Genomic DNA, 13920 nt, shown 5'->3' with positions numbered 1-13920 from the left:
GAATTGAACTCATCTCTGCAGCAAGCAGACCTAATAGACATCTATAGAACTCTCCACCCCAAATCAACAGAATATACATTCTTCTCAGCACCACATCGTACTTACTCCAAAATTGACCACGTAATTGGAAGTAAAGCACTCCTCAGCAAATGTACAAGAACAGAAATTATAACAAACTGTCTCTCAGACCACAGTGCAATCAAACTAGAACTCAGGACTAAGAAACTCAATCAAAACCGCTCAACTACATGGAAGCTGAACAACCTGCTCCTGAATGACTACTGGGTACATAACGAAATGAAGGCAGAAATAAAGATGTTCTTTGAAACCAATGAGAACAAAGATACAACATACCAGAATCTCTGGGACACATTTAAAGCAGTGTGTAGAGGGAAATTTATAGCACTAAATGCCCACAAGAGAAAACAGGAAAGATCTAAAATTGACACTCTAACATCACAATTAAAAGAACTAGAGAAGCAAGAGCAAACACATTCGAAAGCTAGCAGAAGGCTAGAAATAACTAAGATCAGAGCAGAACTGAAGGAGATACAGACACAAAAAACTCTCCAAAAAATCAATGAATCCAGGAGTTGGTTTTTTGAAAAGATCAACAAAATTGACAGACCACTAGCAAGACTAATAAAGAAGAAAAGAGAGAAGAATCAAATCGACGCAATTAAAAATGATAAAGGGGATATCACCACCGACCCCACAGAAATACAAACTACCGTCAGAGAATACTATAAACAACTCTATGCAAATAAACTGGAAAATCTAGAAGAAATGGATAATTTCCTGGACACTTACACTCTTCCAAGACTAAACCAGGAAGAAGTTGAATCCCTGAATAGACCAATAGCAGGCTCTGAAATTGAGGCAATAATTAATAGCCTACCAACCAAAAAAAGTCCAGGACCAGATGGATTCACAGCTGAATTCTACCAGAGGTACAAGGAGGAGTTGGTACCATTCCTTCTGAAACTATTCCAATCAATAGAAAAAGAGGGAATCCTCCCTAACTCATTTTATGAGGCCAACATCATCCTGATACCAAAGCCTGGCAGAGACACAACAAAAAAAGAGAATTTTAGACCAATATCCCTGATGAACATCGATGCAAAAATCCTCAATAAAATACTGGCAAACCGGATTCAGCAACACATCAAAAAGCTTATCCACCATGATCAAGTGGGCTTCATCCCTGGGATGCAAGGCTGGTTCAACATTCGCAAATCAATAAACATAATCCAGCATATAAACAGAACCAAAGACAAGAACCACATGATTATCTCAATAGATGCAGAAAAGGCTTTTGACAAAATTCAACAGCCCTTCATGCTAAAAACGCTCAATAAATTCGGTATTGATGGAACGTACCTCAAAATAATAAGAGCTATTTATGACAAACCCACAGCCAATATCATACTGAATGGGCAAAAACTGGAAAAATTCCCTTTGAAAACTGGCACAAGACAGGGATGCCCTCTCTCACCACTCCTATTCAACATAGTGTTGGAAGTTCTGGCTAGGGCAATTAGGCAAGAGAAAGAAATCAAGGGTATTCAGTTAGGAAAAAAAGAAGTCAAACTGTCCCTGTTTGCAGATGACATGATTGTATATTTAGAAAACCCCATCCTCTCAGCCCAAAATCTCCTTAAGCTGATAAGCAACTTCAGCAAAGTCTCAGGATACAAAATTAATGTACAAAAATCACAAGCATTCTTATACACCAGTAACAGACAAACAGAGAGCCAAATCAGGAATGAACTTCCATTCACAATTGCTTCAAAGAGAATAAAATACCTAGGAATCCAACTGACAAGGGATATAAAGGACCTCTTCAAGGAGAACTACAAACCACTGCTCAGTGAAATCAAAGAGGACACAAACAAATGGAAGAATATACCATGTTCATGGATAGGAAGAATCAATATCGTGAAAATGGCCATACTGCCCAAGGTAATTTATAGATTCAATGCCATCCCCATCAAGCTACCAATGACTTTCTTCACAGAATTGGAAAAAACTGCTTTGAAGTTCATATGGAACCAAAAAAGAGCCCGCATCTCCAAGACAATCCTAAGTCAAAAGAACAAAGCTGGAGGCATCACGCTACCTGACTTCAAACTATACTACAAGGCTACAGTAACCAAAACAGCATGGTACTGGTACCAAAACAGAGATATAGACCAATGGAACAGAACAGAGTCCTCAGAAATAATACCACACATCTACAGCCATCTGATCTTTGACAAACCTGAGAGAAACAAGAAATGGGGAAAGGATTCCCTATTTAATAAATGGTGCTGGGAAAATTGGCTAGCCATAAGTAGAAAGCTGAAACTGGATCCTTTCCTTACTCCTTATACGAAAATTAATTCAAGATGGATTAGAGACTTAAATGTTAGACCTAATACCATAAAAATCCTAGAGGAAAACCTAGGTAGTACCATTCAGGACATAGGCATGGGCAAAGACTTCATGTCTAAAACACCAAAAGCAACGGCAGCAAAAGCCAAAATTGACAAATGGGATCTCATTAAACTAAAGAGCTTCTGCACAGCAAAAGAAACTACCATCAGAGTGAACAGGCAACCTACAGAATGGGAGAAAATTTTTGCAATCTACTCATCTGACAAAGGGCTAATATCCAGAACCTACAAAGAACTCAAACAAATTTACAAGAAAAAAACAAACAACCCCATCAAAAAGTGGGCAAAGGATATGAACAGACATTTCTCAAAAGAAGACATGCATACAGCCAAGAGACACATGAAAAAATGCTCGTCATCACTGGCCATCAGAGGAATGCAAATCAAAACCACAATGAGATACCATCTCACACCAGTTAGAATGGCGATCATTAAAAAGTCAGGAAACAACAGGTGCTGGAGACGATGTGGAGAAATAGGAACACTTTTACACTGTTGGTGGGATTGTAAACTAGTTCAACCATTATGGAAAACAGTATGGCGATTCCTCAAGGATCTAGAACTAGATGTACCATATGACCCAGCCATCCCATTACTGGGTATATACCCAAAGGATTATAAATTATGCTGCTATAAAGACACACGCACACGTATGTTTATTGCAGCACTATTCACAATAGCAAAGACTTGGAATCAACCCAAATGTCCATCAGTGACAGATTGGATTAAGAAAATGTGGCACATATACACCATGGAATACTATGCAGCCATCAAAAAGGATGAGTTTGTGTCCTTTGTAGGGACATGGATGCAGCTGGAAACCATCATTCTTAGCAAACTATCACAAGAACAGAAAACCAAACACCGCATGTTCTCACTCATAGGTGGGAACTGAACAATGAGATCACTTGGACTCAGGAAGGGGAACATCACACACAGAGAGGCCTATCATGGGGAGGGGGGAGGGGGGAGGGATTGCATTGGGAGTTATACCTGATGTAAATGACGAGTTGATGGGTGCAGCACACCAACATGGCACAAGTATACATATGTAACAAACCTGCACGTTATGCACATGTACCCTACAACTTAAAGTATAATAATAATAAATTAATTAAAAAAAAAAAAAAAAGAAATCAAAAAATGTGAAAGAGAGATTACGAAGAATCCCAGGAACCTAGCTGAGCACAGTGGCTCATGTCTGTAATCCCAACACTTTTGGAGGCTGAGGCAGGAGAAGACTTGCTTCAGCCCAGGAGTTGGAGACCAGCCTGGTCTCCAAAACCTACGTTGTCTCCAAAAAAAAAAAAAAAAAAAAAAAAAAAAAGAATTCCAGGAATCCAGTCAGAAATCTACCATTGGGATCCCTGAGCCACTACTGAAGTGATGATATTGATGAATTGACAGATCATGTGCATTACCTCACCTTACCCCTTTGGATGACTTAACAGAGGCACTTTCTCTAGAGATATTGAGAACTGACCAGGATTGCTGAATCTCTTTCCTTCATAGGGAGTTTTAAAGAACAGAACCTTTCCAGTTTTGTCACCTTCACATCCCTGCTTCCTACTCAAACAGATATTGGTGAAGACCTAAATGTCTTTCAGCCAGTGCTATTACTACTGTTGCTACAGACACCCCTCAAGAAACCTTCTGTGTGGTGGGTCATATACCTTTAGCACTCTTATTCTGTTCAAGGCATCTATTAATTTTCCTTGTATCTTTCTTATATTTTGAATAATTTATCCTGGGCTTTAGCTTTTATGTGCTCTATCTCAGATTCTTTTTGTCATGCAAAGATAAAATGCTTACATTTTTCCTACCCTGAATTAATAGATCTGGCTACTTGGCTATAAAGCATATTCAGTTTTCTATCTGGAAAAAAAAATAATAATAATAAAATAAAATAAAGAAAAAAGAAAAAATTCTTCCTAGCATTGCCTGTTAAAAAGAAGAAAATGAAAAAGAAAAAAAGACAGTTATTGATTATTGATTTTTGTATTACAAAACCTAAGTCATCGCCATGATGATTTTTCACCTACTAGAACTCTGTAAATAATGGGGTCATGTGGCTAAGATAATAACTGTTTCCAGAAGACTGGTTTATTCACTTATACTTCTACCTGAAAAATGGTTCTAAGAAGCAAAAGCCAATACATGCCTTCATGGCTGTAAAGATAAGGCATGAGGAGGACCTTTCCATCAGCATCCATGAACAAACTGAAGCATTATGGCCACTCTAATGGAGCTGATGTCTAATGGTCATTTCTAAGTAATCCATGGGCAGTAGATAAGCACAGCTTCTACTCAAATTAATGAAAATGGTGATGAGCAACTATGTGGGACAGTAGTTTATAGTCACTAACCATCAGCTAACACAGATTAGTGTAAAGAGAAAGCAACTAAAAAACTAAGATTTTGAAGTTCAAAAGAACTAACTTTATAGAAAACAAAAGAAAACTTGATCAATACATCAAAGGTGAGAAAAAAAGTAGAAGCATAAAAAATCAAAGTTTTAATTATTTTTAAGCACAGGACTAACTTTACAGGAAATAAAGTGTGATGAACAAATCAAAAGGCATAAAGAAAAGAGACTTAAGATCCATAACCAAATATAATATGTGAACCTTGGTAGATCTTCACTCAAACAAGCCTACTATAAAATACATTTTTGGGAGAGTCAGGGTAATTTGGGTTTTAGATGATAATACGGAATGATCATTGTTAGGTGTCATACAGTATTATGGTAATGTAAGAAAATTTCCTGGATTTATAGTGGCACGCTAAAATATTTAGGAATTGGAATGCCATGATGTGCAGTATCTGCTTTGAAATACTTCAACAAAGAAAATAACATCGACTAGGCACAGTGGCTCATTCCTATAATCCCAACACTTTGGAAGGCCAAGTTGGGAGGATCACTTGAGCCCAGGAGTTTGATTCCAGCCTGGGCAACGTTGTGAGACCCATTTCTCGAAGAAAAAAAAAAAAAAAAAAGCCAGGTATGATGGAATACACCTGAAGTCTCAGCTGTTACTCAGGAGGCTAATGTAGGAGGATGTTGAGCCCAGGAGTTTGAAGCTGCAGTGAGCTATGATCACACCACTGCACTCCAGGCTGGGCAACAGAGCAAGACCCTATCTCTCTTTCAAAAAAGAAAAAAAAAAAAAAGAAAAGAAAGTAACATCAGTGAGATAAATAACAAAATGTTAACAAGAGATGGGGTACAGTATATTATTCTCTCTACTGTTATAAATTGTTAAAAACATTTTTAAATTAAATTACATTTTTTTAAAAAGGGGTAAAGAAAGCCTGATAAACTATCCCATCCATCCATCCATCCATCCATCCATCCATCCATCCATCCATCCATCGAGTTGTAATAAGGTTGGTTGCCTGAGTCAAAGAATGAAATGGCTAAGAACCAAGTTTATCTTAGGTTACAAAGACACCTGAGGAAATTTTTCATATTGCCTTTGTGAGACAAATTGTATAATGTAGGCAAGATGAGTGCCTCCCTTAAATTTTGCTGGCAAACTATGAAAATTCTCCACAATGGAGCTGAAGTGAGGGATGGCAAAGAGGCGAATTATTAAACAGCTTTACAACTGCATTAAAGCTATAAGGAGAAGACAGGCACACACCAGTCAACTCTGCCCCTTCCACTCTCCGACCTAGACCCAATGAGCTCATTAGGTTCCATTTTAAGAGAAGGTGAATTTTGTCCCTCCTTTATGGGGAAGTCTTTACAAAGTCTCCCATATAGTGGGTTACTTTTTCAATTGCTATTTTGAACAACAAAGTACCACATGGAAGAAAATATCTCAATTATTGCAAATTTTAGATGCTTATGAAGGTCACTGCTAAAATCCTTTACAAAGTAGAAAAAAATTATAATATGGTAATCATTCCTGAGAGATTGAGTTCAAAGTGCAAGTATAGGATGTAGTTGTAAATAAGTCTTTAATATTAAAGACCATTTTAAAAAGCAATCTGGCAAGTGGTTACTTTGTGGAGATTAGACATTCATCCACAAGAAGTATGGAAATAGGTACTTGTGGCTGGGAATATAATTTTTAGAAATAGTATCTGATAAGGATCAAAAGCCAGCTTGTATTAAAAACAGCTTAGATGAAGTGAAGATGATGTGCTTTGCAAAATGCATTAGGTGACTCAAAAAGTGGCTCTACTGATGAACAGCTCTCCAACGCTGGCAATGGATGTGAAGCTTGAGGCACGTTCTTTTCAGAAAGAAGATGAGAGTGCTTTTGAAAGAGGATGACCAAGAAGGCGAGAGACCTTGGGATAGCTAGTTTGTAGAAGGAAAGACCTATACGGTAAGGACCTACAGAGTAAGATACAAATGGTACATAATAAATGTCTTTCCAAGTATTTGAAGAGCAGTTGTGTGGAAGCAGAGTTGATTTATTGTGTTTTTTACCGAGCAGAAATTAAATGAACGAATGGAAATTATATGGAGGTAGATATTCAGTCAATAAAAGCAAGTATTTTATAGTAACTGGATTTGTCCAACACTGAATTTGAAAAGTCATGTGCAAGTAAAGCCTTCCTGACCAACTATAAGGAATGGAGTTGCAGTAAATTGCCTTTATGGTCCTTTTAATGATCAGATTCTATTATTTTATCAAATTATCTCCAAGCTGGCAACAAAGTTGATAACTGCATTTATTTTTTAAACATAGAGTTGGCCCTCTGAATTTGTGTGTTCTGCATCCATGGACTCAACCAAACAGCAGATTGAAAATATTAGGAAAAAACAACAAATAAAAAATAACACCACCACTATATATACACTATGGAATACTACACAATCATAACAAGGAATGAAATCATGTCTTTTGCAGCAACATGGAGGACAACATGAAATAGAGGCCATTACCCTAAGTGAAATCATTCAGAAACAGAAAAACAAATACTGCATGTTCTCACTTATAAGTGGGAACTAAACAATAGGTACACATGGACATACAGAGCGACTCCAAAAGTGGGGAAGAGGATGTTGGTTGAAAAATCACCTATTGAGTACAATGTTCACTATTCGGGTGACAGGGACACTAAAAGCTCAGACTTCACCACTACACAACATATTCATGTGACAAAACTGCACATATACCCTCCTAATCTCTAAAAATTTAAAAAATTTATATATATATATGAAATTAATGTGTATTTAGGCATCAAAAAATAACAATACCACAATAGAAAAGTAATACAAATTAAAAAACAATACAGTATAACAACTATTTGCAGAGCATTTATATTGTATTAGGTTATTACAAGTAATGTAGAGATGGTTTAAAGTATACGAGAGAATATGTGTAGGTTATATGCAAATATGATTCCATTTTATATAAGGAACTTGAGCATCTGCAGATTTTGGTAGCTTTGGTGGTCCTGGAACCAACACTCTTTGGATGCCAAGGGATCATTATACTCTTTTCATTTATCACATATTTTTTAACAGTCTGCTCTGTAAGAATCGTTACATTAAGTTTTATGTATAACAAAACATATATAAAAATAATGATAGAAATGTACAATCAAAGAAGGTTACATATATGCACGCATGTTAACATATACCATAGCATGTATAACATACCATTCCTTGGCTGGGCTTTGTCCTAAGGTTAAAGCAGATACATAATGAAGGCACGATCTAGTTAGAATTTTTATCTTTTTCTAGGGTGTATCTTGATTGCCTTGTCTCTAGACCAGACTATCTGCCTGTCCAAGAATAAACTGATTCATCCATAGTAAAGATATGAGTCAAATATTTTGGCTTTACTATGAAGCCTTTCTTGGCCTAGACACAAGACACTGAAACTTTGTCTTCCAATTTCCCAACTTGTGCTATCAAATCTTCTCAAAAACAAAGAATGAACAGTGGGAATTATCCAACAGACCTTCCAAATACAACATCTAATAAAGCAACATTGGAATTACATAAAACTATTGGTCACTAATTTCTATCCCTGATCACAAGGAGATTAGTCAACAATACAAAGTAATCAGTTTGAAAGCAACCCAGCATAGCAAAACAACTCCAGGGCTAGAAGTACTCATGAAACACAACTCTTTGGTATATGAAGCATCATAAACTTACCAAATACAGTAGAGGAAAAGCTGAAAAATACTCTTACAATATAATGATAGTTAATGATATAAACACAAGTAAAACATTAAGCTGAAAAAAAAATCACATTTGAAAAAGTCACCTTCAAACACTTTTTAAAAATCACAAGCAGTGGCTGTGTGAACCATTCAACATTTTTTCCTCAAATAATCTGCAAATAAAAGTTTTCTCAGTTCTAATCTGAGAAGCTGACCTGAGATTGTTGGAAAAGGATGCTTTTTTCCGGGTTTATGCCACAGGCAAGAAGAACAGCAGTCATGTCCAGGATGCTCTGCCGAAGGACAGCTGGGTCTTGGGGGACAGTAATGGAGTGTAGGTCAACAATGCTGTATAATACAGAGTCATATTCATCCTGTAACCTCACCCAGTTCTCAATGGCTCCCAGGTAATTGCCCAGGTGGAGGATTCCTGTAGGTTGAATGCCAGAAAATATTCGCTTCTTGCTGTCTTTCTGGAACAAAGGAAAACAAACATATTTGGTTTTGAGGCAGAATCCCATGAATCCTATGCCCATATTATCATAGCTATGGGAGCTAGTTATATTTTTGTAAACTACAATCTGACAGTCATCATCATCCATCTATTTTGGGCCTACTCTGTAAATCACTATGCTAGGTGCTACTAGGGACAAAAAAAAAATAGATATTAAAAATGTTTTTGCACTCAAACGTGTACAAATATAAAGACACATAAGAAAAGATTTGCAGCTGGGTGTGGTGGCTCATGCCTGTAATCCTAGCACTTTGGGAGGCCAAGGAGGGTGGATCACCTGAGGTCAGGAGTTTGGAACCAGCCTGGCCAACATGGTGAAACCCGGTCTCTACTAAAAATACAAAAATTACCTGGGCGTGGTGGTGCGCCTATAATCCCAGCTACTTGGGAGGCTGAGGTGGGAGAATTTTAAACCCGGGAGGTGGAGGCTGCAGTGAACCAAGATCATGCCATTGCACTTTAGCCTAGGCAACAGAGCGAGACCCCATCTCAAAAAAAAAAAACAAAAAAACAAAAAAACAAAAAACAAAAGGAAAGAAAGAAAAAAAAGGAAAAGATCTGCATCCCCAAGAGAATGTGATGTAATAGGAGATAGACGATATTGTTTATGAAAAGGCAAGTAAAGGTATAACATGGTAACATAATCATGACCAGTTTGGAATGATACAGAATAGGGTTCAGAGAGGAATTCCCAAGAGGAAAAGGTAACTGAGGTTTGGTGGTCAATGAGGAGGCCTTCAGACATAGAATCAAATTTCACTGGAGATTAAAGGGGCCTCGAGAGTTTTTCATGTGATTTAATTTCTTTTGCAGCTAAGGAAATGAAGGCCTTAGCATTAGTGCTAAAGGCTACTGCTATTGCCTTAAGATTTTTGTTTATATTTTTGATATCATAATTTAGTGTATGAGATCTTGGGCTAGAAATTAGAAAATATATACTCTATTTCTAATATTACTTCTTAATAAGGTTATTTAAATTTTCTATGCCTTGGTTTCCTTTTACTTTTAATAAAATCATATTTGGGTTTTCAATTCTTCAAAAGGAAATTTTAATTCTATATAATTATTTAAATTATAAAAAACATTTGCACCCTGGTCATATTTTCCCTTTGGTTTGTACTTCCTAATGCTGAAGTTATAATAGGAAAATGAAAAGAAAAAAAACGCAATACAAACTAAAAAAAATTGCTATTTTTCCCCTGAATTATTTTGTAATACATTCCATCGTGAAAAACCAAAAATGAGTATGTATCAGTAATATGCTGTAACTAAAAGGCCCTGAGAAAATAAAATGCATCATTATCATTTTTAACCACCACGAAAACAAAAAAACAAAAGCAGCAATAATTTACTGAACTACTATGTTGCAAGCATTTATGCCCAGTGCTTTACATATATTAATGCATTTAATCCTTATAATACCTAATATGGTAGGTATATTATTACCTCCAGTTTATAGATGAGAGACATGAGGCTCACAGATTTCATTAGCTTGCCCATGGTCACACAGCTAGTAAGTGATGGAGTTGAAGTTTCAAGCCATATATCACTGACTTCAAAGCCCATGTACATTCTCTCTACTAGCTACTATGCTTTGCTTAGCTACCATCTATTAAGATGTTATCATATTCATTGTATTAATTTTGCAATTTTTCAGTCAGTTTAAAAATCTGCAAAATAAAATTACGGGGACAAAAAAGACCATTATTATACAGGTATCTTAGTGAGCCAAGATTCTCTAGTGTATATAGCTAGGAGCAGAATTGCTGAGTCATAAGGTATATATATGTATCTTCAACTGTAGTACTTCAATGTGGTGAACTATTCCTAAGTATGTAACATTATACACTTTCTACCAAGTTCCTGTTGTTCCATATCCTCATCAACACTTGGTATTAGCAATCTTTTTATTTTTAGCTAATCTGATGGAAATGAGGTAGAATCTCATTATGGTTTAATTCTCTTTGATTATTAAAGAAGTTGGGGACTCTTTTTATGATTACTAGCTATTTTTACCTCCTCTTCTATGAAAAGCCTATTTAAATTATTTTGCCTGTTTTTCTCAGATTGGATTGTCTTTTATTGATTTAAGAATCTGTACATATTCTAGATGCTAATATTCTTCAATTACATGTAGAGCAAATATTGTCTTATTGTATGGCTGTCTTCTCTTTATCTTATCTTTTGATAAAGACAAGTACTTAATTTTATGAATCAAATACATAACTTCTGATAACAGGTTATTGTATCATAGAAGAAATATTTCAATACCCTACAGTTATGAAGGTGCACGTGTGTGTGTGTGGGGGGGGTGTGTGTGCATATACAGCTATATACATATAGCTAGACACATACACATGCATATATACAATGTGTGTGTGTGTGCGCCTTAAAGTTTTATCTTTACTCTTCACATTTAGGTCTGTATCCATCTGGAGTTTTTTGCATATGGTGTGAGGTAAGCATCTAATTTCTTCTTTTTTTCCTATATGAATATCTGATTATTCTAGCACCATTTATTGAAAAGACTGTCTCTTCCCACTGCTTTGAAATGCCATCGCCATCATAAATCAAGGATCCCTGTAAGAAGAATCTGGAAAGGGTCTGGTCTTTCAATTCTGACTCATTAGTCTATCTGTCTGTAACTGTGTCAGTATCACATTGCTTTTTAAAAATACATCTTGGGACCTACTAAAGCAAGGCTTTCCACCTTCTTTTTCTTCAAGAGTACTTTATTCATCCTTGGCCCTTTATATGTATCAATATATTTTAGAATCATCTTGTCAAGTCCCAAGAGGGAAAAAATAAAAAATCCTTTTCATTTTTTTCTTCTTCTTTTTAGATCAGATTAGAAGCTGCAAGTGTTGGTTGACGTTGCTGACTGGGATCACACTGCATCTAAAGATTGTTTCGGGGAGAACTGACATCTTTATAATATTAAGTCCTCCAATCCAGGAAGCCACAAGCCATGTGAAGTCTTTTTTATACCTAATGCTAGCTCCTGAGAGCTAATCTACTTTTGATATGTGAGTGCCAAGGCTACTTAAATTTGGCACTACCTTTTCCCCAAGTATTCCAAATCCTACAAGTACAGTCTATTTTCCTCTCAACTCCTAAGATGGCAGCCCTAAAACAGAATGCTACATCATAGTTCCATGGTCCAGAATTGTGCTTGATCCAAGAACTCAGGAGGAGACCCAAATGATTTCTGGCTTTGAGGATATGAAAAATATCCTTCAGGTAATTGAGACCAAACATAATCTTACACTCAAAATCACAAACACACACATAAAAGGCTTTCAAGTGATGAAATCCCCAGATCATAATCTAGAAACAGTATTTTAAAAATAATTCCTACTTGAGAATTGAGACAGAGAGAGAAGTTAGCATAGAATGAGTACCTATTATTGAGGCTTCCTCCAGGACCTAGGGACCTTAACCAGCTTTGGATTCCTGATATGGGAATAAGCAAAGGAATTTTCAGTGCAGTAAGAAATGATTAATGGGCTTTAGGGACTGATTGATGAAGGGAGAAAGCAAAGCAGAAAAACAAACTCTGAAGTTAATAAATGGAAAGGAAAAAAATACCATCCTGAAACACTTGACCTAGGAAGATAAGGGACTGTTTATGGTAATGTAAAGGATTATAAAGACTAAGAATTTTAAGCTGAAAAAAATAGGAATATTTTCACATATATTTCTCCATCTTCAAACTCAGAAATTATTCCCCAGGAGAAATGGAGAAAACAAATCTTTGAGAAAACTAGAAGAGAAAAGCACTAGAGAAGAGACTGTGGGAAAAAAGTATCGTGACCAGTGGGAATGGGCTAGAAATGATCTAATACATCTTTTTCATTCTCTAGTTCCCTCTATACATTAGCGCAGAGGGAATGATATTATCAAGCAACGAGACTAACAAGAAGTGTTTTGTTCAATTTTCAAGGCACTATTAAAAAATACAGCCTCTAAATGGGAACTGGATACCTGGTCTTAAAAATATACAGAGAGTGTCCTGCTCTTCTGCAGTGAGTTTATGTTCCCGTCTGTTCCCTCTGCAAGAGTCAGCAGGCGGCCTGACGGCATGGCAGGGGAGACATGCTGGGTACCATGAAATCACGGGGTTGGAATGTGGAGTTTGGGTGGTGGGAGGATGGAGGTTCTGTGTTCAAAAGCACTAGAGTTAGAAAAGAATGAAAACGAAAGGAGCTTGGGCTTCCCATGGGTTTGGACAGGAGACAAACCTCAAAGAAAACAGCTTCTAGCCTAGCCCACAGGCATTCATTCAAGGGGAAGCCTGGAGCATCAACCTATGATTCCATCACAGTATGCAGAGGATTAAAAAAGAAGCACATTAGAAAGTAGGTCTTCATTTCATTTCAGGCATATTTCCTTGGTAAATGCCACTTCCAGCCTATACATTTATTGACTCATTTTTATAACAGAACCAGCAGTACCATATCCCTGAGGAGCTTCAGCTCTGGGATTTGATATATACCAGAAGAGACAGTGGGTATTCAAATCAAAGGTAGAGCATACCTATCATTTTGACAGACATAGCTGAAACTATTCCTGTTGTAAGGTACTGAGCACATCCAAAATGTGTAATTTCCTTAATTTTCTTACTGTACTCAAAAGCAATTTAAAAATCCCAAGTTATTAATTATGGCAAAAGAATTTTTGTGATTAGGAGAGCTTCTGTCTTTAATTTCAAGTGGATAAGATACATCTAAAGAAGGCTGCCTACTAGCTTTGAAACACTTTCAGCTTCAGTACAGTGGTGAGAAAGACTTCAGCTAAAGATTTCAAGACTCTTCTTACAAAGTCCTGCTTGTATCCAGC

General features: G+C 36.6%; 1 protein-coding gene across 12 annotated transcripts in view; it reads right to left on the bottom strand.

Moving 5' to 3' along the window:
- WARS2 (tryptophanyl tRNA synthetase 2, mitochondrial) overlaps nucleotides 1-13920 on the bottom strand; it is a 113480-nt gene that overhangs the window by 36888 nt on the left and 62672 nt on the right. For 6 of the 12 annotated variants that reach the window (XM_065547095.1, XM_045364677.2, XM_045364691.2 and 3 more), the window contains one exon: nucleotides 8783-9040. The exons of 1 other annotated variant lie outside the window; for it this stretch is intronic. In XM_065547095.1, the coding sequence (XP_065403167.1) occupies nucleotides 8783-8848 (66 nt within the window). In that variant the 5' untranslated portion in view covers nucleotides 8849-9040. The remainder of the gene's footprint in view (nucleotides 1-8782; nucleotides 9041-13920) is intronic. 5 more of the 12 variants (XM_045364685.2, XM_073998013.1, XM_005542170.4 and 2 more) reach the window with 3 other exon arrangements.

The sequence above is a fragment of the Macaca fascicularis genome, chromosome 1 (genome assembly GCF_037993035.2).
Source record: "Macaca fascicularis isolate 582-1 chromosome 1, T2T-MFA8v1.1".
Taxonomy (NCBI): domain Eukaryota; kingdom Metazoa; phylum Chordata; class Mammalia; order Primates; family Cercopithecidae; genus Macaca; species Macaca fascicularis.
The sequence above is the reverse complement of the archived record's forward strand: the minus strand, read 5'-3'. Positions and strand labels throughout refer to the sequence as shown.